The 25462-nt window shown below is 43.4% G+C and overlaps 1 protein-coding gene across 1 annotated transcript in view; it reads right to left on the reverse strand.

Annotated features, from left to right (window-relative positions):
• Window positions 1-378: 378 nt before the first annotated feature.
• Window positions 379-25462, reverse strand: part of LAMC2 (laminin subunit gamma 2) — a 101482-nt gene continuing 76398 nt past the window's right edge. The window contains exons 18-24 of the mRNA XM_030206661.1: window positions 17604-17748; window positions 15586-15735; window positions 15169-15283; window positions 12570-12769; window positions 10746-10904; window positions 10536-10635; window positions 379-3215 (exon numbers count right to left, since the gene is read on the reverse strand). Of these exons, the coding sequence (XP_030062521.1) occupies window positions 2962-3215; window positions 10536-10635; window positions 10746-10904; window positions 12570-12769; window positions 15169-15283; window positions 15586-15735; window positions 17604-17748 (1123 nt within the window). The 3' untranslated portion in view covers window positions 379-2961. The remainder of the gene's footprint in view (window positions 3216-10535; window positions 10636-10745; window positions 10905-12569; window positions 12770-15168; window positions 15284-15585; window positions 15736-17603; window positions 17749-25462) is intronic.

The following is a 25462-nucleotide window of genomic DNA, read 5'->3' on the forward strand; positions in this document are numbered from 1 at the left end:
GCAAAGCCAGTGCTGGGCAAGACTTCTGTGGTCTGTGCCCTGATCTTGGCTGAATAGATTTGGATAAGCCACAGTGAAGCTTTTCAGGTGCTTTGACAACTTCATAAATTTAGAACAAGGACAGTGCTGGGCAGACATCTACAGCCTGTGCCTGCAAATGGCAAGGACAAATCAAGATCAGGTATACATATGTAGTTTCACATCATACCTTATGTAATGAGTTTATCTTGTTGGGCAGACAGGATGGAACATGCAGGTCTTTATCTGCCATCATCTACTATGTTACTGTGATTGTCTCATTTATCTTCTACACAAAGTGAAGTAAATCATTGCATTACCCCATTCATTATTTTCTCTCTCTCTTGTTTTTTTTTTTTTGGGGGGGGGGGCTAACTAGGATGCTTATTCTGGTACCTGCTGAGTTTTATCAGTTTCTGGAACATTTCCTTTTTTACCTCTTGTTTACAGGTGGCATTATTCTAAGCAGTTCCTTTATGTGATGAAATAACCATATAAACATTAACATACTGCTTAGAAAATGCTCTGAGATTATAAATGATCCATAATTCTTTCTTTCTCTATATATGCATACATACTTGTCCCCTATATTTAGGGTTTCTATTTTAGGATATCTATAAATTATAAATGTAGGTCTTTGCTTGCCACTTAAGGATTCTTTGGTGGAGGGGGTTTTGTGATGCAGGTACTATTGCTGAGTACCTTTCACAGCACCGAAAAGGCAAGCCTGGGCAATTTAATTCTTGTGCAGCAAGGATGTTGGAGCAGTGTTTATTGGTTAGGACCTAAAACTAGAAGTGTAACTACTCGTGTCCAGGAAATGAAGCATGGCCACATTTGATTTTTAAGATCATCAAGTACCGCCCACACCGTCTACCGTTGGTCAGTCTCAAGGCAGACAGAGGTCAATGAAGAAAGCCCCAGGTAGAGCTGTACGCAGTTGTCTGCTTCTGCTGTGAGAGTAATACTGTGGCATATAGCAAGTTATGTGTATGCAAATCTTATGTGCACAGAACTTGTGTGCAAATCAGAAGCATCCTAGACACAGTGAACAAAGGTTTTGCAGTAAATGCAGCTTCTTGTACACATGTCAGAACAAAAACAAAAGTAGCATCACACAGCAGCACCTATTCTTCTGCACATACGTATGATCATTATAAACATTTCTTGTACATAACATTTTTGCGAGGCTGATATTTATATATAGAAGAACAGGCATCAGTGTGTCCTGACACTTTTGTTTTGTTCCAACATGCACACAAGCTCTGTTACCTCCCATCAGTCTTTTAAACTTGCAGGCACTTCTGGTTGCAAAAGACAAAATTGGCATTAAATCTTTTCAGATAACCCTTCTAAGCTGTCCCAGGCTTGACAAAATATTTTCTCGTATTGTCCACGCAGCAAAAGCCACAGTTTCCTTCCATGTATTGCCTGGAATACTTAATGGCCTCATTACCTTACATTTTAATGCAATGTGCAGTCTTATCTTCTGCATGAGTTAACACCCACATTCAATTGCTCTCTGCATTGATTGGCCATTAACGTGTGCACAGCATCCACAGTAACTGGGCACCCAGGATTTCTGCATTGGTCCCAAAGAATTTACATTGGTTGTTGTACTTGACATAATTTACACTAATCTGCAGTGAGATAGCTCAGATCAGTTTAACACATAAATAAACTCCAAGCCTTAACAGGCAGAAAGACAGCATTGGGTCATGAGACAGGAGCTTTGACTGGGTATCAGTGCTTCATCCATCTCTACTTCATAATTATAAATAATTTAAAATAAAAACTCAGTGGCAAACATCTAACTCCTGTAATTGAGTAGAAACAAATGCAGTTTACAGCATTGTTCTAGTTCAAGGAATCACATCATAGATATGAGGACCAAATGTTGCATGTGTGCGACTGAGGAGGCTAAGAAAGCAAACTTGCATTGAACTACTACTGAACAAAAAAATATACATAAAAAAAATATCAAGGTCAGCACTTAACACAAGAATAAAAATAATGGGATTATGGACCCAGAACAGAGAGGGGGGGGGGGTAGGGTGTGTTGTAATGTATTTTCTCTCCTGCTTATTACATGTCCAGAGAGAAGCAGGCTAAGAGCAAATGCTTTAAGGTTTAACTTCAGTTTTTCTCAAACACAAAAAGAGTTCTGCTTTTACCCCCACTGAAAACAGAGAAGATTTAGCTTATCTGGAGCAACTGTGATCCTGGAACAAAACATTTCGTATGTCTGCCACTAAAACTAGAAAAAGCATATTGCACTAAAGGTCTGTTGTTTCTAGGTGCCATATTGCTCTGTCCAGATTAGAATCATCTTTTTGCTGTTACTATGAGAGAGGAAATGGATTATGATGCTCAGGGTGTGTTCTTTCCTCAGCAGACATAATTAGATTACCTACCCCTTGTCTGCTGCTATGTGCTCTAATAGGACCTCATCCTGAGAGGGGAGGAGAAGCAGGGAAAACAGCTGCCAGTATGCTGAAGCATCCTAACAGACTGCTTGGGAACTGGAAGGAGAGAAGGAACGTCTGAGGAAAGAAGAAGCAGTTGGTATTTTCCACCCTCTTCTTCAGTCTACTCACATTGCTGCTGTTTCTTTTACAGTTAAAGAAAAAAAAACATACAAAACACTTTACTCTGAATTATCAGTGTAGCCCTAACTTGGTTTAAGATCACAAAATGAAAGAGGGTGTTGCCTTTTTCATTGCCTCCCTGGAGATGCTGTAAGGCCATCTACAAGTCAGTTCAAAGGGCAAAATGACACTTTGGCTCAGAAGTCTCAAGGTCAGGAGCAGAGGAGTATTATCGCAAAACCCACCTCCCTACAACCCAGCCAGAGGGGAAGGAATGAGTCAGTGCAGCAGACTTGTGTTCTCTGTCTCTACTGGTATGCTCCTACGATCCTGTGTGTCTCTGTGCCTCTCAGGTTCAGGGGCGTTCAATTGGTTGTAGATTGTAACAGTTAGGTGGCAGTGCTCTGCGGATTTCCTCCAGGTTCTCTATGTCCAGCAGGATCTGATCAATGTTCTTCTCCATGAAGAGAATTTTGCTCCTCTGTCGTTCAGCCATCTCCTCCAGCTGCATCATGTTGGGTCTCAGCCGACTGGTAATTGTATTCCGTGCTGCACTCAGGCTGGACTCGAGCATGTTAACGTCTTTCTCATCCACTAACCAAGGCTGCTCTGTTCCATGGAGAAAAAGAAGACAGTGATAAAGCTGCATTTGTTCTGCTTTCTACTGCACAGGGACACTTTCATGCCCAGTACTCAAGAGCCACCAATGAGTCAGGGTTCCAGTATATCCCTAATGAATGTGTGGGTCATAAGAACGTTCTTCCAAGTTGCCTATTATGGTATCATTCATATTCTGCTGACATTTATCATGTTACCATTATATGATTGTTTTACGGTGCTGTTAAATGTTTATTTTTCTGATTCTGTATCATGTAAGTCCTATTACTAGGATTCAATTTTTCTTCTCCAGGTTTACCTCATTGATTGTATTTATGCTTGTATTTAGTCATTTTATTATTGTTTTGGGGTGTTTTTTTTTGTTCAATCCAATTTTTATTGGAAAAATATACAATGCAAACAACTGAAAACCATAACAGACCACAGAACCTTTCCCCTACCCAACCACATGTCATTTTACTATTGTTATGCTGTTAACAAAATTGTAAATTTTATTTCAGCTGTACACCACCTTGAATTAATAAATAAAGAGATTTGGCATACAATGGAGCTTGTATGCATACAGATCTCTCTCTCATACATACGTATACGGTCTGTGCCAGAGCTGGTGGTGGGAGGCGGGACTGGTAGTTGGGAGGCGGAGATAGTGCTAGGCAGACTTATACGGTCTGTGCCAGAGCTGGTGGTGGGAGGCGGGACTGGTAGTTGGGAGGCGAGGATAGTGCTGGGCAGATTTATACAGTCTGTGCCAGAGCTGGTGGTGGGAGGCGGGGTTGGTGGTTGGGAGGCAGGGATAGTGCTGGCCAGACTTATACGGTCTGTGCCCTGAAGAGGACAGTACAAATAAAAAAGTAGCACATATGAATTTATCTTCTTGGGCAGACTGGATGGACCGTGCAGGTCTTTTTCTGCCGTCATCTATTATGTTTACTATGTTACTATGTATTAGGGATATACCGAAAATCTGCCCCATTTGTGGCCCTGGAAGACGGGGAGTGAATACTACTGCCCTAATGTCCCCTAAAGTTTCCCCTACAAAGAGACAGGCAGTGCTGGTGCAACAGCAAATATCTGCAAACTGTAGTAACAGGCACCTGCAAGGTCCCATGCAACACCTCAGCAGGGTGGGCTAAACCCCTGCAGTAATCTGCACCTCAATGCTATTACACCAGGGAGGGACTGAAAGTAAAGCCAGTCATTCAATCCAGATAGCACATAAGGCAGGGGCGTATCTGGAATCTGGCGGTAGGGGGGGCCAGAGCCAGAGAGAGGGGGCACATTTTTGCCTCGCCCCCCCCCCGCCCTGCCCCCCCCCCCCCGCCGCCGTCACTGCCACTCTGCACCCCCCCCCCCCGCCGTCAACCCTCCTCCGCTGCTTACCTTTGTTGGCGGGGGGCCCCAACCCCCGCCAGCCGAGGTCCGACCCGCAGTCTTCATATTTCGTCTTCCTCTGACTCCTCCGTGGCCATGCTGTAAGTAACGCTGCTGATTCGTTGAATCCAGTTCGGAGTCTGACGTCGCAGCAGCGTTACTTACAGCATGGCCACGGAGGAGTCGGAGGAAGACGAAATATGAAGACTTCGGGTCGGACCTCGGCTGGCGGGGGTTGGGGCCCCCCGCTAGCAAAAGTAAGCAGTGGGGGAGGGTTGACGGCGGGGAGGGGGGCCAGGGTGAATTCTGTGGGGGCCCAGGCCCCTGTGGCCCCACGCAGATACGCCCCTGACATAAGGATTGCCCAACTGAGTCAGACCAAGGGTTCATCTAGACCAGTATCCTGTTTTCCAACAGTGGCCAGTCCAGGTTACAAGTACTTGGCAGAGTCAAGATTGTAAGCTCTTCTGAGCAGGGACCGTCCTTATTCGTTAATTTGTACAGCGCTGCGTAACCCTTGTAGCGCTCTAGAAATGTTAAGTAGTAGTAGTAGATTCCATGTTACTTAACCCCAAGAATATGCAGTAGAACAAGACATCATAAATTCCTTTCTTTCCAGAACATGGGCAGGCACTTAATTCCATTTTAGGTTGTAAATGGAAATAGATCATTTTTGCAAGCATGGATATTTTCTCTGCCTCTGCTATGCTGGGATTAAGATATGAAGATTGTATTAACTTAGAAACAGAGGATACAACAGTTCAATATAAGGACCATAAGGCCCAGGATAGTCTGCCCCACCCACTTCCTGTTACAAAGCCTGAACTGATTTCAGACTTTTCTTCACTTCTTATCTTTTGTGATTGTCACTGATTTTGCCTGTAAAATGGTAGGTCACTAGAGCATGATCACACCAAGACTCAGTGCCTTCACGTACTTATCTAAGAAAATGGGCAAAAACAAATTACTACTACTACTACTACTACTTAACATTTCTAGAGCGCTACTAGGGTTACGCAGTGCTGTACAGTTTAACAACGAGGGACAGTCCCTGCTCAAAGGAGCTTAAAATCTAAAGGACGAAATGTCAAGTTGGTGCAGTCTATATTTCTGAATAGAGGTATAGTGGTTAGGAGGCAAAGGCGACATTGAAGAGGTGGGCTTTGAGCAAGGATTTAAAGATGGGCAGGGAGGGGGCCTGGTGTATGGGTTCAGGGAGTCTCCACGGACAAGCAGGATGTACAACAACCACACAACTGGGTGATGTCATAGCTGACGGCACCAATCGGCCCTTGTCATATACCCAGTAGTTCCTGCCCTTATAAACAGCTCTAGAGCATCAGTTATCTTCTAACCACCACAGCGGTCAGCAGCACAATACTCTTGTCTCTCTTCACGATTTCAGCAATTGAATTTAACCTCGTGGCTCAATTTTTTGCCATGGAGAACAAATCGGGGTTTAAAAGATGCTCAAACTGAAGCAGTAAAGTGTCTGCAACAGATTTTCATCAGCTCTGCTTGTTATGTTTGGGCTCAAACCATGAAGTGACTCATTGTGAGTAGTGCAAAAAAATATCTCTAAGACCCCACAAGAACAGGGACCAAATATTAAAGCTCCACTTGCAAGGTAAAACGTTCAACGATACCAAAGGGTATGGACAGTACACAGACTACTTTCATGCAAACTTCATTGAAGGCAGGTTTAAACCCGACCGCACCTATGTTGTCACTGAGACAAAAATTAGAGAAGTCTCTACAACAGTGCTCAAGCTCCAAAATTTCTACTCCTGCACAGGCTTCTTTACAATACATTTAATTGCACAAAACAATAGCTGAATTATCACATGGTTTATGTGAGAAGGGACAAGCAGTCCAGCACATGAAAGCAGTGAGCTCCTCAGTCCTGTCTGCTTATCTTAGTGTGCGATACACAGAGAAACTCAGTATATAGAGCAGGAACAGGATGTGTGTGCTAAACAGCTTACTTGCAGATGGCTGCATAATATGTAACTATAATACCAATTTTAAGTTTAACAAGAATTAAGAAAAGGTAGTGAAATACAAACTTCTAATCTTAAACTTGTCACGCTTATTTGGTAGGAAGCAATATTGTTTGCTTCTGTTCTCTGGGGATGCATTACATGTACAGTAGGCATATAATAGATGACAAATATTTTTCTCTTGGGTTCTCTGAGCAATGTTCCCTCTAAGCGAAGCACATGAGCGATTGCTCACACATTTTAGGAGCGTCGCTCACAGATCTTACATGGTTGCTCACAAAGATGTTTTTTGTGCTATATACAGAAATACATTGCTAGTATTGGCACTCAAAAATTGCTGGTTTTTAAAACTTGTTGCTCACACACAAAACAATTTGCACACACCAGGTCACTCCTTAGAAGAAACATTGTCTCTGAGTAAACTAGATGTGTGGAACAGCAGTTTGAAAGGTTAAGAGATCTCTACATTTCCTTCCTCCTCGATTCCTACAATACATGTAGAAATAAATATGCTTATGAATGGGACCTCCACGTACAGACATTTGCAAATGTCTAGGAAAGATACATAAGATGATATAGGTTGGGTTATTTTACCATAAGTCAGGTTATTTAGTACAGGGGACAGGTGGGGATGGAGGAGATTACAGAAGGGATGGACAGGAATGGGTTAGATTCCAGTGGGGACGGTGAAATGTCTGTCTCCATGCAACTCTCTACTCTCAACATCTTTCTCACAACCATTGACCTACCTGGAAACTGAAGTATCTTAGTGGATTCAATCAGTCATCATCTCCAACCCCATGAGTGGTCTCTCAACCTATCTATCATCAGATCACAGCGAAGTTTGGGATCCCATCTATAGACCTCTTTGCATCAAATCTCAACACCAAATACAAGAAGTTCTGCTCTCATCATCCCAGCACCCTCATCATAGCCAAAGGTTCGTTCCTCATCTCTTTGTCAACAAGCCTCCTGTACATATTCTCACCAATTCCCTTGATTACCAAAAACCATTCAAAACATTTGCCAGGTCAAAGCTCACATTCTCCTAATAGCTCCATATTAGCGTCATCAACCCTGGTTTTCTATTCTTCTACAGCTCAGTCAACTACCTCCTCTACAACATCTCATTACTCAAGACCAAGGAACCACTTTTCACCCAAACATCCGCTCACTGCATTCACTGTGTGGAAACTGAGCAGAGACCATTCAAATCTTTGAACTTATCAACAGCTATAGAGTCTGTTCTTCTGCAGTCAAGAAAATCGTCCACAAGGAAGGCCTACGCCCTTAAGTGGAAACGTTTCTCAGAATGGTGTTTCTCTAATTCCCAAGACCTCTTCACATGTCTTATATCTTCCCTATTACCTGCTCCACCTCTCGGACTCTGGTCTTTCTTATGATTCAGTTTGTGCTCACCTACGTGCAATAAATTCTTTTCATGAAGGATTTACTTCTCAACCAATCTCACAATATCCTATTGTCTCCAGAATTTTGAGTGGTCTCCTCAACACCAAATCACCTCTCAGTTCCTTATTCGGATTTGAATCTAGTCCTACAAGCCTTAACTTGCCCTCCTTTTGAGGATCTGTCATCTAAAATTTCTCACCGGAAACACACTCTCTTTAGTGGCTATAACATCAGCAAGACAAGTTAGCGAACTACAAGCACTGGTTTATTACCATCCCTTTCTTCAGATTCTTGCTGACAGAGTTAATTTCTTTTAATTTCAGTATTTATATACTGCATAGACAAGCAGTTTGTAGTTTCATTTTACAGGTACTGAATCTGTTCCTAGTGGGCTTACAATCTAAGAAGTACATTATATTACTGTCATGTCCCCTACCTCAACGCAAGTGGCGTCCTCGGGCTGCGCGAGGTCCCGTCAACACGCACACTTGACTGGCACAGCCCTAAGCCATGTGTGTGTAGTTCTTCTCTGGCTGCAGCCTCCTTGATTGCTTTGCTTCCATGCACCTGAGTCTGCTCTTTCTCTGCCTGGCTTCCCTTGCTTCTCTCCTATTGGTCTTCTGGTTCCTCCTTCCCCTGCTCTTGTCCTATGGCTGTGATCCTTCTCCCTGCTGATGTCAGATGCCAGCACTTTATCAGCTGAGCTCTTCCTGGACACCATGCTTCGGCTTCTACTTTGGTAGGTGTTACTTGCTCAGTAGTGTGCTTCTTCTCTACTTTGTCCCTCGTTGCTGACTTTGCCTGTACCTGGATTACTCTCTTGCCTGCTGCCTGCCTACTGACTTTGCCTGCACCTGGATTACTCTCTTGACCTGCTGCCTGCCTACTGACTTTGCCCGTACCTGGATTACTCTCTTGACCTGCTGCCTGCCTACTGATTTTGCCCGTACCTGGATTACTCTCTTGACCTGCTGCCTGCCTATTGACTTTACCTGTGCCTGGATTACTCTCTTGCCTGTTGTTTGCCTAGTGACATTGCCTATACCTGGATTACTCCCCTGCCTGCTGCCTGCCTATTGACTTTGCCTGTACCTGGATCACTCTCTTGCCTGCTGCCTGTCTGGCCATTACATTCACCACCCCGCTTCCTGCTCCGTCTCGTAAGTCCTGCAGGCCACCCGCACCTAGGGGCTCAACCTCTGGGGAACGGTGGTCAGCATAGGTGAAACCCAAGGTTGTCCGGCCGCCAAGTAGAACCTGGTCTGAGTACCGGGCTCAGCAGCACTCTACTTGGTACAAGAACTCACAAGTCTGACAGTTACTGTTGTACTTGTGGCAATGGAGGGTTAAGTGACTTGCCCAGGGTCACACGGAGCTGCAGAGGGAATTGAATCTGGTTACCCTGGATCTCAACCCATTACTGACCATCAAGCAGGTTATTTTACGGACCTATCCTAATTTTCTCTCTAAAATGGTGTCTAGTTTCCATTTAAATCAACTAATCAATCTGCCAATTATTTTTACCTCCTCCACACTCTACTTCACATCAAAGTGAACTATATGCTTTAGAACATGGAAGAGGTCTTCAGATCTATCTTCAAAGAACTTCTAAACCAAATCAACCATGCAACTATTTCTTTCAATAAATCCCAATAATCTAGGTTTACCTGTTTCAAAGAGAACACTGTCTAACTGGCATTTGCACTCTGTTCCAAATCCACCGAGAGTTACTGCTCATAAACTCAGGGCCATATCTACAATGCTGGCATATTTGTATTCTGTCTCAATCACAGACATTGCAAATAGCAACATGGCTTTCACCTCACACATTTCCAAAACATTGTTTATATTGATCAATCTGTGTTTTCTGATGTTCGTTTGCTAATGCCATAGTAAATTCCACTGCAGTTTAATGGTTCAACTTGCCATAATTTAAATTTATATTTTAAAATTGTATTGTTTAACATCTACCGAAATTGGCGATCGCCTTTACGGTATTATGTAAGCCACATTGAGCCTGCTAATGGGTGGGAAAATGTGGGATATAAATGTTACAAATAAATAAATAAATAATTCTCATTTGGCAACCCTCAGCTTGTGAATTTCCACATGTATGGCTGTTGTACATCCTGCTTGTCCATGGAGAAAGAGATGTTGCACACCTGTAACAGGTGTTCCGGACAGGAGAATATGACAGCCACACAATCCTGCCCTTCCCTTTGTTAAAGCCAGCTCTGAACTATAACTGATGCTCTAGAGCAGTTCGAATAAGGCCAGGAACTTCTGAGCTATGTGACAAGGGCCAATTGGCACCATCAGCTGTGATGTCACCCATGTGTGCGGCTGTTGTATCTTGTTGTCCAAGGAGAACAACTGTTACAGGTGTGCAACATTGCTTACAAGACCTTTCCTTCCCACACAGAGATCTGACATTTTTTTAGTCCAGCCTGAGACTGACAGACATTCTGAAACCAGAAGGTTCCTAAAGGTAGAGCACCAGACACCCAGATTTCCCAGTACTTTGACTTACCCAGTTGAATCAGTACGTTATTCAGGGCATTCAGAGTTTCCTCAACAGCGGTTTTGGCATTGCGGGCTCCAGTATCAGCACTTTGAGCATCATTAAAGATCTGCAGAGAAGAAAATAACATGTTTTAAACTCCAGTGGGAGAAAATAGGAAGGTTAGAGTATGGGGTAAAGAAGAATCCTAGCTGTAGTCGAGTTTTCCAAACACCTTACCATCTGCACTGCTGCTGCGTCCCCCGTGGCTGCCAACAATTTAGTTTCCAACTCTCCCTCTGCTTCTCCTGCCTTTCTCATCAAACCAGCAACAGCCCTCTCCAGAGTCAGCACCCTATCTGTTGTGCCATTCACTTCCAAGTTCAATCTCCCAACACCCTGTAGGAGAAGAAAAGATAGGTCATGAAAACCAGCTGCTGCAAAATGTCAAATCAACCAGCTTGAAAGGAAGCTCACGGGAAACGGTGGGGGGTCTCGGGGGCAGCACACAAAACACAGGCTGCCATCTGAGTCCCATATTTCTAATTCTTTTCATAATTTGTAGATGAATCTATTGTCTCAAGGACCACCAGAAGTTGAAGCAAAAGGTTTTGGTGTGAGTTAAGCCTTGAGAGAGTCAACTGGGTTAGCTGCAATATTTGAACTTTTTGTCATGTACAAGTACTGTACTAATGGGGAATTTAAGGTTATAGGTTTGAAATGGCAATAGTGAACCAAGCTGTACATTTTTCTGAAGGGTTTGTTTTTTTTTGTGGGAGGGGAATTTGCTGATGCAGAATTATTTCAAGGATTATGGAGATTGCAAGAGATGGGGCCCCTTGGAACCCTCCATAGGGAGATGTGTTAATGAGACTAGTTGGTTCTGTGTAAAAGGTTCATTTTGTTATGTCCATAAGCATGTCTGAACTTGTACTCATTAATGCTGTGCATTATTCAGAAAAGCCTTAATCTAGCCCTCAAAATGCTGGATTGAGATGATCAATAATACTCAGGCTGTCCTCCTCTCTCTGGCAGCACCTCTGCTGTGACAGTGATAGCAGTCTTCTGTTCATGGCAGAGCCAGTCACTATTCTAAGGCACAGAGAAAGCCCAAGACCACCTCAGAATGAAAGAAGTCTTTCTCACCTAGCAAGTGAGTTCCCCATAATCAGGGCCATCATCCATGAAGTAGTCCAGGCTCAGCTGGTTACAAAGAAAGGCAGCCATGACACTGAAACTGTTTATACAACCAACCACTTCTACTTCTGTTAATTGCTCAAATTGATCAATGTTGTTCTCCTACATTAAATATGGATATTCATAGAATTTGGGGGACAAACTCTATTACATCTTATATAATTTTAATCCTGGATTAACTAATTCAGCAGTAAATTAATGTCCCTGGGGAGAATTAGTTATTTGCAGGATCAAAATGAAATTTCTATCCATTATTATATAATGAAAGCCAAGTACAACAGTATTGGTAACATCAACATATTTAATGTTGTTTGAGAAAGGACCTTGGCTTCGCTTCTTTCCCCCTCTCTCTGCCCCAAATATCTTCCCCATGCTTCATTATAAAGTCCTCCCCAGGAGGTACTGGTGAGTATTAGCAAAGATGGCCGCTTAGGCTTGGAACTCCTGAGAATCCTATGTGAAATCTGGTATTTGCAGCAATAATTTCTTACTGCCACACACTGAATCTCACCATGCATCAATGGAGAACAAAACTGTGAAGGCTAAAAAGGCCACATCCAGAACTGTATAAAATGGTGGCAAGCAAAGATGTGGAGGTAACTTTAGAAACTGAATGCTTTATTTTACCTTTCTTCTGGGCCAGTTATATGTTATTTAAGTATAATGGTTCCTTCATTTTACATCACAATTTTGCTAGTAGACACCCTAGATGCTGTGTATTGAGTAATTTAGACAAAGTGGTTCTGTTTTTGTAGATGTTAAATGCTGTTTTTATGTTCTATTCAATGTGCAAGTCTCTGTGCTTTGAAAATGAACACATAATGAATAAAAAGATTGAACTGAAAGGTCCCTCCCCACCGTTCTCACCAGCCCAGTTTCACTGCTGATGTCCTGAGCCTCATTTGCCATCCTGTAGGCTTCTTGCACAACAGTAGCAGCAGAGCCCAGAGCCAGCTCAGCTTGCAGGGTTGTTGCATTGGCAGCATCTACTTTGCGTCTTATTTCTGGTAATCGGCGCATAGCATCTTCAGCCTCTGCTTTCCTGTCATCCACCTGCAGGTTAAAACCTGTCAAAGAAGGTATTCCATAAAAATCAAACCTCAATTAAAAAGAGAGAGAGAGCGAGAGAGAGAGGAGAGCCTTGGACCACATGGAAGGAAGAAGGATGTATGCTACTAGATACAAGGATCCCTTAGACCTCCAACTTGCAATGTGCAACAGATCAACTCTTAGTTACAGTTTTCTGTTGAGAAATTGAAAAAGAAAACAAGAACTCTATTTGGGCAAGATGCCATCAGAAAATGAGAAACTAAAAATAAATAAATAAATAAAAGTAAAATGTGAGAAACTAGAAACTCTTGCCCTGATGCTCAGAAGCAAATGTGAGCGCTAGAGGCCCTTAAAGCCAGACTAGCGCCTACTTTTGCTAGCGCTGAATGCTCAGAGATCTCTAGCATAGCACCATGGCAGAGATTAGCTCAAGTAGCTTGCTAATCTCATTTAAATTAGGCACGTTTTGATTTAGCTTGATGCTCAAGCACCCAGAACAAGGGCACTCTTACTGACAGGAACCTTACAGCATCTCGGAGCTGGTGTTAGGTAAGCAGCCCGGCAAATTCCTTTGAAGAGGCAATTTTGCAAATGCAGAACTCTTGCCTAAAAGCTATGGGTCTGAAATTCTTTTAAGAAAGTTGGCCACCCTTAGGGGCAAGCTAGAAAATGCTTTAATGGATGAGGTTGCCTTTAAGATACAAAAGGTTAAGCAAACATTTTACAAAAACTGCACCGGAGTTTAAGCCAGGTAAGATCCTAGCTTTTAAATTTAAATCTCCCCCAAATTACTCTGATATATATAGCTAAAATAAAAATATGGGTTGGACTGAGGGTGGGGGATTAGCTGCTGTAGAGACATTAGGAGGAGTTTTACTATTTTCCTGCCACTGCCTTGAGACACTTACGCTCACCCTCGCATCGAGGCTTCCGCACTGGTGCCTCCTCTCCTTACCATGAAGGGTTCCCTCTTGTGTGTATGTGCTCGGCACGTACCCCCCTCCTTACTTCCCAATGCTCTGCTCTAACAGCTCCCATAATATTTTTATGCTGTTAACACTTAGCAATAGGAAGTTCTTTTAATGCGCTGTTGTGGTGGAATTTTCCAGCATTGTTTTGTACAGCACTGGAGTTTTGAGCATCTGGACCTCTGCGCTAGAGATTACAGCCCTTTTTTATAAGCATCTCCACATGTAAGCATTTTGCACTCGTAGACCATATTTATGTGTGCCGAACAATTTTAGAAAGATGCTGTTTGCATGAGAATAAACACACCACACAGATTTCAAGGAGACATGCTGGGATCTGGTGTGGGTGGGGCAAAAATCTGCACGTATGTGACCATCTCTGGAAAAGGTGACCAAAGTCTCCAGAAACAAAAAATGAGGTTTTAATGAATTCTGATAGGGCAAACAGTTTGCAATACAACAGTCCAAACCCCATCCTTTTATGTGAAAAATTAAAAAAATGACAGAAGTTCAAATTACATCACTTTTTCAGTATGTTTACAGACCCATGACATAAAAAATAAATAAATAAATCGGCCATTCTCAACATTTTAGATCTGCTACACACAGGTAGCGGAAAAGGCCGGATAAAAAAAGCAAGAGAAAATAGTAAAAGGAGCAGAAACAAGAGAAAGCAAAACAGAAGCAGAACGAGTGTTGGAGCCTGTATGTGTAGCAAGGGGGTATAAGGTGTTGCACTATACATTAGTTGGAGGTTTGTGGACTACACTGGTGACATTTAAATCCCATTAGGCTAGACTTAGACGAGCTGATATTCAGTCAGAAGGGAGGCAGTCTGCACAAGTGCTACAGTCAGCACTGATCCCAGATATTCAATGCCTGGCTGTTTCTGGTGACCGGCATTGAATATCAGGTTTCATTTTTGGCCACCAAACTTAACCGGTTAAACTGATATTCAGTGCTAACCGGTTAGGTTCCTAGTGGTTAAAGATAGGACTGCTATTTAACTGCTTAATCCAGCACTAAATATTAGTGCTGGATTAAGCCTTATGGCTAACTGGCTATATCAAATGATATAGTTGGTTAGCCACTATGGGCCTTATTCTATAAAGGTTATGCTCCTAAATTTAGGTTCCTAAAATGTATGCTCCTAAATTACGATCATAATCTGTTTTGGAACATAGATTATGTTCCTAATTTAGGAGCATAAATTTTAGGAGCATAACCTTTATAGAATAAGGCCCTATGTGCTAACTGTGAATATTCAGCAGAGATAACCGGCCATCTCCCACTGGATATTAGCGGTTAGCCAGCTAAATGCTATTTGAACTGGCCAAGAGCTGTTCCTAGCCAGTTAAATAGTGCTGAATATCAGGTGGAGAGAGCACAGTGACTACAGTCCTCTTTTTAAGAAAGTTGTATGAGGCGTCTTCACCTAAGGCACCTACCTCGTAAATGCTTCAAGATGTTTTCCACTTCATAGAAAGTGGCATTTCCAGTACTCAGGGCCTGCAGAGCTTGGTTCTTGGCAAGGTTAGCCCGGGACATCAGCTGATCTGCAAGCTGTAGAAGAGAGAGAGAAAGATCAGAGATAGAACTCATCAACTTTTCAGCAGACATTTTAGTCCTTGGTTTCAGAACATTTCCAGACGTAGCTTTGTAACAAAATAGTAGAATTATAGGCAACGGAATGGTGTGAGCCACTAGGTCCATGGCCCCACCAATAGTTGTCCAACACAGTGTCAGCAAGTAAAAGAGTTCAAGGAGGCAGGCCAAAGCTTGGTTTATCTGGTCCCCTCCAACCAAAAAGTGTTCTACTGCCCCTAACTAGAGTAATTGTTGCAGAATACATGAGTGTTACTTACCCTTCGCCTGCTCTCTCCATCAAGGAAGAGATTTTTCACATCCTCTTCCCAGTTTTCCAAATTTTGTTGCAATTTTCTGTAATCAGTCATATGTCCATCCACCACGGAAGTCAAGGTGTCCGCCTTCTGCTTGATACGATCTGTATCCTCCTAAAACAGGAGCCCAGAATAGCTGTATTACTCAAGCCTGACACCCACTAACATTCTGTGGTGAGGCTCCTCAAACCACTGCCCCAACATCAGGGTGGATTCCCCTTTTCCAGGCCTAGAGCTAGTATGGGCTTAGATCGGAGGGGGAACACATGAGTTCTCAATAAGCAAGGCTGGGATTGTGAGCATCTATTAAAGGAGCATCTGTATACAGGAGAGAAGGAAACCATTTCAGCACCATGCTGACCCAGGTTTGGCAGCATTAAGGGTATGGAGCTGAGTTGGTTCTAGATCAGCACATGATTCCAAGTTGATACAGAGACTCAGTTCTGCTTTTTTATCCATTCCATGCATGGATTTGTATAAATTCTTGTTTCATAATCTGAAATTGGAAATCCAAGCAGGTAAAGCGTAAGGCCAGGACTGACTCAGGCCCACCCTAAAGAAAGGGAGACATGATAACCCCAACAGAAAACTTTAAAAAGGAACCAAATTAACAAAAAGGTGATGCTGTTGAGAACTGTACATCATACTTTTCACCTATCTGCCTTTCCACAATGCTTTTTGCCTGACCAAACAAGATTTAGTTTTATTACTTTCAAAAAATTTTTATTATATCCTTTCAGTCATTCACAGGCAGCCTGGGGGCAATTTTCAGCAGTGTGTAGCATTGCACAGTACTCTGGTAGGTTCCCTCTGAAAATGCATCACAAGGTGGGTGAAAGGCTGTGTTTGAGGTTCCTGTCTGACTAAGCCCAGGGGATTTGGGCTAACTAACCATGGATGTGAGGTGCCTGAGCTCTGGGGATGGAGGGAAAGCAGCTGCATGCACTGCAGCAAACCCTCTGGTACAAAAGCAACACTGAGGAGATTTTCATTCTAGCCCTTGGACAGCAAGAATCCTGTCTCACCACAGCACAGTATCCGGGGAAGTGGAAAAACCAAGAAGGGAAATGGGGGTAGAGTGAGATTTGACAAGAAGTAAAAGGGATCAGATGAAAGGGGTTTTATCATGAGGAGTGAGCAACAATCTTTTTCACATCCAAAACAGTGGGGTAGCCGGATGGCAAATTTTGGATGGGCCAATGGGTAGCAAGGGCAGACACGATGCATTTCCTCTCTGCCCCTTGCTCCATCTGTCTCCCCTCCCCGCCCAGCTCAGGCACTACTGCTAACTGCTGAGGAAGGCTGAATAGTTTGGAGGGCCTTTGGATGTCTTCAACTGGCAGAGCTTAAGGATCCTCGCCAGTTACACCAAGATTGTGCCACTGCTGGATGGGCCTGAGCTGAAAGTGTACAGGCCCAGGCCCTTCCAGGCTCACCTGTGGCTACACCCCTCTAGAACCAGGCACAGAAGAAAGGGACATCCATTAAGATCAGGAGGACATAGTGATGGAACATTTGGGCTCACTTAAATGGATGGGCTGCTAGGTATTCACATTTCCTGACCGGTGCTGATCCAGATGGTACTTTTCAAATCAGGAAGATATGAATTTGATCTATGGTAGAAACTGGCTTCCTTCAGTTCCACTGAGTTTTTCAACTTGTTTTGGTCATCATAGCTATCAATAATTGACCAAAGATGGGTAATGCAAGTAAGATTAAACTCAATGAATGTGCAATGTATTCTAATCAAAAACTACAAAACTGTCAATTAACTATCCAAGCATCAAAGCAGATCAGTCCCCTATAACTTCCTATTAATGCTGTCCGACTGTCCCAGATCACCCAACTGCCAGAGTAGGTACTTCCAGCATCAGGCCATTTATCTCATACAAGGACTGAAAACTCCAGCATCAGAACTGATCTTCCCAGCATCAACTGTGTAAACAGTGTGCATGTGAAACCAGCACCTAGAGAGGCCCTACCTGTAAAGATCCAGTATTTACAGCTGGTAGCTGGGACACGGAGTGGAACATCTGCAGGCTATCTCGATTAGCCCTTTCTGCGGCAGATGCCAGCCCTAGAGCCTTTGTCTCCAGTGCACTAGCCGACGACTTTGCTTCATTGAATCTAAAAGAGAAAGAAATGCGAAGTCACCAAAACAAAAAAGAAATCTATATACAGGAATTCCTTGACACACACAAAAGACACATTTTGATATATAAAGGGAGAAAATGTATCTTACCAGTAGTGTCCACTAAAATCAAAAACATATTCTTATTTAATTACTTGCCTCTTTACCAAATCTGAGCTCAAGGACAGAGTTACATATTCAAGTTCAGCTGTTTAGGTCCATGCAGGAGGACTTGCCATCTAAGTTGTTCTTGAGGCAAATAAAAGCCCAAAAGTCACAAGGAGCACCAGTGAGACAGGTGGGATTTGAGCCCTGGTTTCTCTAATACTCAGCCTGCTGCCCAGAAATGGAGGGCTGGGAGTCAATTCTCATCCTGTAGATCACTTGGCTTCTTTTGTTTCATCCTTTAGATCATTTGCCTCATCCTTTTAATCTTCTGTATATGGAGGATGAGGATCGCCGGGTCTTCCCTTCTACTACAAACAAGTGGGGAAAGCATGCAGGGCATCTCAAAAAAATATATAGTGGAATTAGAAAAGGTGCAGAGAAGGGCGACGGAAATGATAAAGGGGATGGGACGACTTCCCTATGAGGAAAGGCTAAAGCAGCTAGGGCTCTTCAGCTTGGAGAAAAAGCGGCTGAGGGGAGATATGATAGAGGTCTATAAAATAATGAGTGGAGTTGAATGGGTAGATGTGAAGTGTCTGTTTACGCTTTCCAAAAATACTAGGTCTAGGGGGCATGCGATGAAGCTACAATGTAGTAAATTTAAAATGAATTGGAGGAAATATTTCTTCACTCAATGTGTAATTAAGCTCTGGAATTCGTTGCCAGAGAATGTGGTAAAGGCGATTAGCTTAGCGGAGTTTTAAAAAGGTTTGGATGGCTTCCTAAAGGAAAAGTCCATAGACCATTATTAAATTGGACTTGGGGAAAATCCACTATTTCTGGGATAAGCAGTATAAAATGTTTTGTACTTTTTTGGGATCTTGCCAGGTATTTGTGACCTGGATTGGCCACTGTTGGAAACAGGATGCTGGGCTTGATGGACCTTTGGCCTTTCCCAGTATGGCAATATTTATGTACTTATGACTTGCTGACCTGAACATGTATACTCTGGAGGAAAGAAGAGACTGGAGAGATATACAGATGTTCAAATATTTGAAAGGTATAAAATTGTAAACATTTTCCAGAGACAGGACCTTTTGTCTTTCCCAGTATGGCAATACTTATGTACTTCTGTGTGTTATCTGTTGTGTGTTTTGTGTGTATTGCATGTGTTGTATCTGCGGGGGTAGCTGGGAGTGGTCATGCTGTGAGTAATTCTTTTGGGGGGGGTGTTAAAGCACTTTGCATCGTGGTCAGGCAGTTGAATGGAGTAGCTTTTGGGGAGTGGGGACATAGTTTTCACGAATGGGACAATTTGTGGGGTGGTGATACAGTCGTAGGGGCTATTTTTTGGGAGTGGGGCAGTCTAAGATGGTGGGACAGTTGTAGGGTAGTTTTTTGGGGGTATGACACTTTGCAGGGTGGGCTAGGCTAGCTGTGGGAATAGTTTTGAGTGAATGCTGGTAGTTAGCGGGGGAGTATTTTTTTTAGATATGGGGCAGTTAGCAGGATGATGGGGTGGAGCAGTTTGTAGGGATGGTAGTTTAGGGATAGGACAGTTTGCAAGGTATTGGGGCAGTTGAGAGAGGGTAATTTTTAGGGCTGGGGCAATTTTGAGGTGGTAGGGGCAATTGCAGAGGTTAGTTTTTGGGGTGGTGCAGCAGTTGTGGAGAGAATGTTTTGAGTGTGGGGAATGTTGGGGATATTTCTTGGGAGTGGGCAGTTAGCAGGGTGATGGAGCAGTTTTGAAATGATACATTGGTGGGGGCAGTCTATGATATAGTGGTAAAGCTGCAAAGAGCAATTTGTGAGGTTTGGGGCAAGTTTCATTGGCTTACAAGGTGGGGCAGTTTTGTGGGGTGCCTCATTTACATGCAGAGGGATATTTTGGGGGTGGGCAGTTTGCAGGGTGTGGGGTCTGTAAGGGGTTGGGGCAGTAGGGCAGCTTGCAGAGTGGTAGGGCAGTTGAAGTGGTAGTTTTTTGGATGGCAGCAGTTAGTGGAGTGTTAGGGCATTTATGGGGGTTGTTTGGGGGTATGCAATTTGCAGGGTGGCGAGGCAGTTGTGTGGTGTTAGTGCAGGTGGTATTTATGGGGTGGGGATAATTTGGGGGATTGGGAGAGTAGAAACAGGGAAAGGCAGTTTGAAAGGTGGAATTTCCTAACTGCTATGTTTCACATGTTTCACTGTATGTAATGACCTGTGCGCTTCAGAAGCTGGAACTCCTTCTCCTTTAGAAAGGCATTGGGATATTTCTTTTTGGGGGGGAGGAGGGGTGGCTATTTCTCTAGAATCCTAAGTCCATTTTGGCCCACCATTGAATTCCTAAATGTGTCTTTTTAACTTCTTTTTTTTTTTTACCACATGCCAAGTTTCATAAGTTTCATTCCATTCCATTAAATTCTCAGAGAGTTATTTTGCCCACAGACAGGTATTCTCAACCTCTTTTGTATAATTCTTTTCAACTTCTGTTGGGTTGAAAAGAATAAAAATGCATCCAGAGACAGATCTTTGGAACACTCAATCGCAAGTTGTGAACCACATGTGAAGAATGTTGAGTCACCCAGGCCACCTTCTTTGATCTCCAAATGACAGGTAAATCTGCCTTTCATGACCCATGCATTTTCCATGTGATACACCGACAGGGAGGGAGGGGCCTTCAATTTAAACCTACCCGCAGCAGTACTTCCACTTCCAGCTTCAAAACATGTGGCAGACTTTTCTTCCTTACTGAAAAAAAAGGCTGTCAGGCCTTTGCTTCCAGACTTCCATCTCATTACACACTGAAAATTTGCTCTTGTTTTTTATTTTGAGTGTGTGTGCTTTTTTTTTTTCCTTTTGCTCTCTTTATCCTGTCGTCCTCTGTCAGATTTGTAGTTCCTTTCCTTATCCTTTTAGGCTGTACACTGCTTTGATTTTCTCTGGAAAGGCGGTTAAGCAGAAACCAATGAACTAAACTAAACTTCCCACTTCAGCGGCATCTATGTCAGCACTGACTCATCCTCCAGTCATCTTGATATAGTGCAGACCAACTAGGCCACCATTTACACCTCTGAAGCCACCCCCTATTGACCGTAAAAGTTTCAGAGCTCTGTTTTTGCTCACACTCTAAGGGGCCCTTTTACTAAGCCACGTAGACGCCTACACATGCCCAATGTGCGCCAATTCAGAGATTCCACCCAGCTACCATGTGGCCTGTGCGGTAATTTCATTTTTACGTAGGTTACTGACGTCAGACAGGGGCGGGCACAGCAGGAGAGAGACGCACGACCGAAGCTGGGCGAAGGCAGGCATCAGCTTTCTTCTTGCCCGTGCAGCGCCTTCGGACAGAGGAGAGAGGCGCTGCACGGGCCTGGTAAGAGGGAGGGGGGCCCGATGGAGGAGGGGAATGGCGGCGACGACCCCAAGAGGGGGCGGGGCACAGGGCGGAGGATGTCAGGAGGCGGAGCTGAGGGGAGACAGAGTAGTGAGGAAGGGAGGGGGGCCTGGGCTGCTAAAGGTACGTTTGCTTTTATTCTTGCTTTTTAATTTAGAATGCAGGGGGAAGTGGGGCGGGGGGAACGGCGACCACGGGTGTGGGGGAGCAAGGACGGCCATACAGGACGCTCCTGACCAGCGCCTTTGCCCCCTCCCGACCCTTTTTTTAAATTTTTGTTTTGATTTGGGAGCCATGTGCTTGTGATTTGACTGTGTTTTGACTGTTTGTGGCATGCGCAGAGCAGCTAACATAACGCTTGGCTGCTCTGCGCATGATTTGGGGGCCGATTAACGATGTGTATTGTGATTCTTTGATACATTGTACGTTTCAATACCGATCTCAGCATGTGTGACTTTTTTTTTTGGTGCATTTTTCGTTATTTTAAAATCGTTAGGGACTTTAACGATTTAGATTTTTTTACGTTTGGTTGCTGCATCTGCCTCTAAGTTTGGAGGCCAAATTAGGTCATCGAAATAGCTGGCTTGTCTTTGGCCGATTTCAACTTAAACAGCCATTGCTGAATATCGGCTTGGCCAGTTAAGTTGAAACTAGCCAAAAAACAAGTGGATATTCAATGCTGGTCACCAGAAACAGTCCCCCATTGAATATCTGGGTTCAGTGCTGACCGCAGGAGATAGCCCGGCTAACTCCCCCGGTCTGAATATCGGGCCCTATGTACTTTGAAAATTAGCACCACAGTGTAATTCTGTTTTTGTGTTAAGTATTTTTCTTTCTTTTTTTTTTCCTAAGCCCAGATGTCTAGACAGTGAAATCCATAGTATGGTCTGAAATTCAACTTTAGTTTTCATGATGTTAATTTTGTTTCAGATTTTCTTGAATGTTTTAATATGCATTAATAAAGAAAGTGGAAAAAACATTTTATGTGAAAAATCACCTTTAGGATTTTGACTACTACTAATGATTTCTATAGTGCTATTAAATGTATGCAGTACTGTACATATGATATGAAGGTACTTTCTCTGTCCCTAGAGGGCTCACACTCTCAGTTTTTGTACCTGGGGCAATGGAGGGTTAAGTGACTTGCTCAAGGTCACAAGGAGCTGTAGTGGGAATTGAACCTAGGTTGCCATGACCAAAGCCCGCTGCACTGACCATTAGGCCATTGACTCCTGAATTGGCTGCTCTTATATATGGAAGATGGTTCATATAGAAGTGCCTGAGCTTGCATATGTAGAGAATTTTATAACATCACTTTTGCACATATATAGCCACTTAAGATTCCAACCAATATAAAAGTACATGTGATGAATGATGGAGCCATTAGGCGTGTACAGGGGCAGAATTTGGGAGGAGCATGGGTAAAGGACACATGTACATGCATAGATAATAAAATGCATTCATTATATGCATACTTAAAAATTCTAAATGAAAATATTTACACTTGCTCTAAGGCAGGTGTAAATGTCAGCTTCAGGATCGTAGGTGTGATTTCTGCCACTTAACACTAGTATTTTACAAGAGCAAGTAGGCGCTTGCTGTCTTTATAAAACTGACCTGAAATAGGCACTTGAAAATGGCCCTATACTAGGTGCTCCCTTGTAAAATTTCTCGACACACACTTAGGGCTCCATTTACAAAGCTAAGCTAGCAATTCCTACGGGTATTTGCTGTGCCGGATTCGCTAGCATGGCTTTGTAAAAGGAGCCCCTAGCGACTGCTGCTCTTTGTTTCACATGTCTTTTCCTAATATAGAGGCACTAAGCTTCTGCCCTGCCTAGGAATATAGAACCCTCTAGAGGTTCCACTAAGAATAAAAAACAAGGCATAGTGCCCCTCAGGTGCACGGAGCTGCCATTAACATTAAAGGCGACAAGCCTTTGCAAAGCAGGTCAGTGGGGTGGGTGCTGGGCTGCCGGTGAGATTTCCCACTGCATGCCGGCACCCCGCTGAGAGAGGCGGAGAGAAAGCAAGTAGATAACCCCAGGGGAGGTCCCGAGCGCCATATTTGGCTGGCGTTCGAGAAAGAGAGCATCCCTCCCTCCCTCCCTATTTGATTGGTTTCAATCTTCCAACCATAATGTCGCAGCTTTGGGCGGGTGTACCCAAGCCTGATGTGAGAGAGGTTCTGCAGCTGGGACAGTTGCACCTAAGGTTGAACCCCTTGCTATGTGGCGGGGAGTTCTGGATTGCTGCTAGGTGAATTATCAGTCTTGCTAGTGGCGGTGATCTGGGATTTACATGCTAAAGCTGGAAAGCTTTAGGTTGGCTTGGGTACCCTAAATTTAAGTTAAGTCGGTTTAAATAAAGCTGCAGTCAAGTTGTTGCCATTTTCAAATGCCTGAGTCCTGTGTTCATTTATTTGAGTTATAGAAGTTTTAGGCTGGAGCAAGAAGTCACAGTTGCCTATGTTATGGAGCTTGACCTATTTCTTATCCTAACCCCTTCTGGAAGAAAAGGATAGGCCCTTCTGCCTTGTATGACAGTAGTAGGCGTTATCCCTGGGAGGAAAGACTGGAGTGTTATAAATACAAGCAAACGGGAGATTGTCTTTGGCTTCGGCTCCCTGACCACTACATTACTTCTGAAAGAGGATGAAAAGATTGGCTAGCCCAGCCAATGCACAGGAGAACAGAAAGAGTGGAAACCCAGTGACAGAGCAATAAAGTAGCTGCTACACTGATTCCTGGTGGACGCTAGACTGGGGACCTGACCAACATGGTCATCACCGGAGGAGGAGAGAAGCAATTGAAAGATCTAGCCTAAAGAATTAAAGGAGATCTGCCAAGATAAACGCTATGACCACTAGAGTTCCCTCTGGGGATAAAGGAACTTACTGATCTGGACCTTCAACCCTAGAGGCTATAAAAGCCTTGAAGATATACCTACTAAAGAATGTAAGTGTTGAGAATTATGCTTCTTCACTTCTACCTGTATATAGTTGATGCCAGTTGTCATCCCATTTATTCCTGAAACATCTATGTTTTAGTAAACCTTTGTCTCAGATTTAAACTTCAGGCCTGGACTGACTCTGGATGAAACAAGAGTGCTATGTAGGTGAAGTTAATGTGCCTTCGGTCTCCCAGCTCTTGCTGGACCCGGGCCCTAATACCATGCTCAAACTCTAAAATTATTAAAAGTGACCAGATTTTTGTTCACCAGTCAAGCGAGAGCTGAAATAAAATGATTGCTCCTGCTCCACATTTAGGAAAACCTGACCCTTTTCATATTTTAAAAAAGGCTCCATGACGGAATGTAACCTGCATGGATTGGCTGGTGTGACTCTGGCCATCTTATTGGGCAGATTAGACTGACCATGCGGGTTTTTATCTGCCATCAGATACGATGTTACTATGTTCAGTGAGTCTTTTGTAATATAGGCTAGAGATTATGAACATCTGAACTTGGACATTCCAAGTGCAGATCGAGCATCAGGCCTTTCATATTTGGATTTTTTTTCTTTTTTTTTTTACCAGACTCAAAGTGGCTTAAAATTCTTAAGTTTCAAGTTCTAGGTAATATATTTTGATTCTGCTTTGAACTGTGAACAATGAACATCTTGCAGACATCTCCACTTCCTCTGCTTTGCTTGTGCCCCACAGGATGAGGGAGACTGTGATGAACTGTAAGAGGCAGGCAACAATTAATAACCTACTAGAAGCTCCTAAGAATGGAAAGCATTGTAGGATAATTCTGTTATAGCGACTCTCCAAGTTCTGGATGTCAAATCTGGATCCCGATTTAGAGGAGGAGTGACCTAGTGGGTAGGGTGATGGACTCTGGTCCTGGGAAACTGGGGAACTGAGTTTGATTCCCACTTCAGGCACGGGCAGCTCTTTGTGACTCTGAGCAAGTCACTTAACCCTCCATTGCCTCAGGTACAAATAAGTACCTGTATATGTAAGCCACATTGAGCCTGCCATGAGTGGGAAAGTGTGGGGTACAAATGTAACAAAAAAAAGTCAATTCTGGTGAAATTATGTGAAGTGCATTTCTTTATAATAAGGGATTATTGTACTTTAAATCAGAACCAATACAATACGTGGAGCCAATGCTGTCCAAAGTCCTGTACAGTAACAAAGGCAAGAAAACAATAAGGCAACAGTACAGTAATAAAGGCAGACACTCCTAAGTCCTGTACAAGAATACAGGCAAAACACTTTTTG

The sequence above is a fragment of the Microcaecilia unicolor genome, chromosome 6 (genome assembly GCF_901765095.1).
Source record: "Microcaecilia unicolor chromosome 6, aMicUni1.1, whole genome shotgun sequence".
NCBI lineage: Eukaryota > Metazoa > Chordata > Amphibia > Gymnophiona > Siphonopidae > Microcaecilia > Microcaecilia unicolor.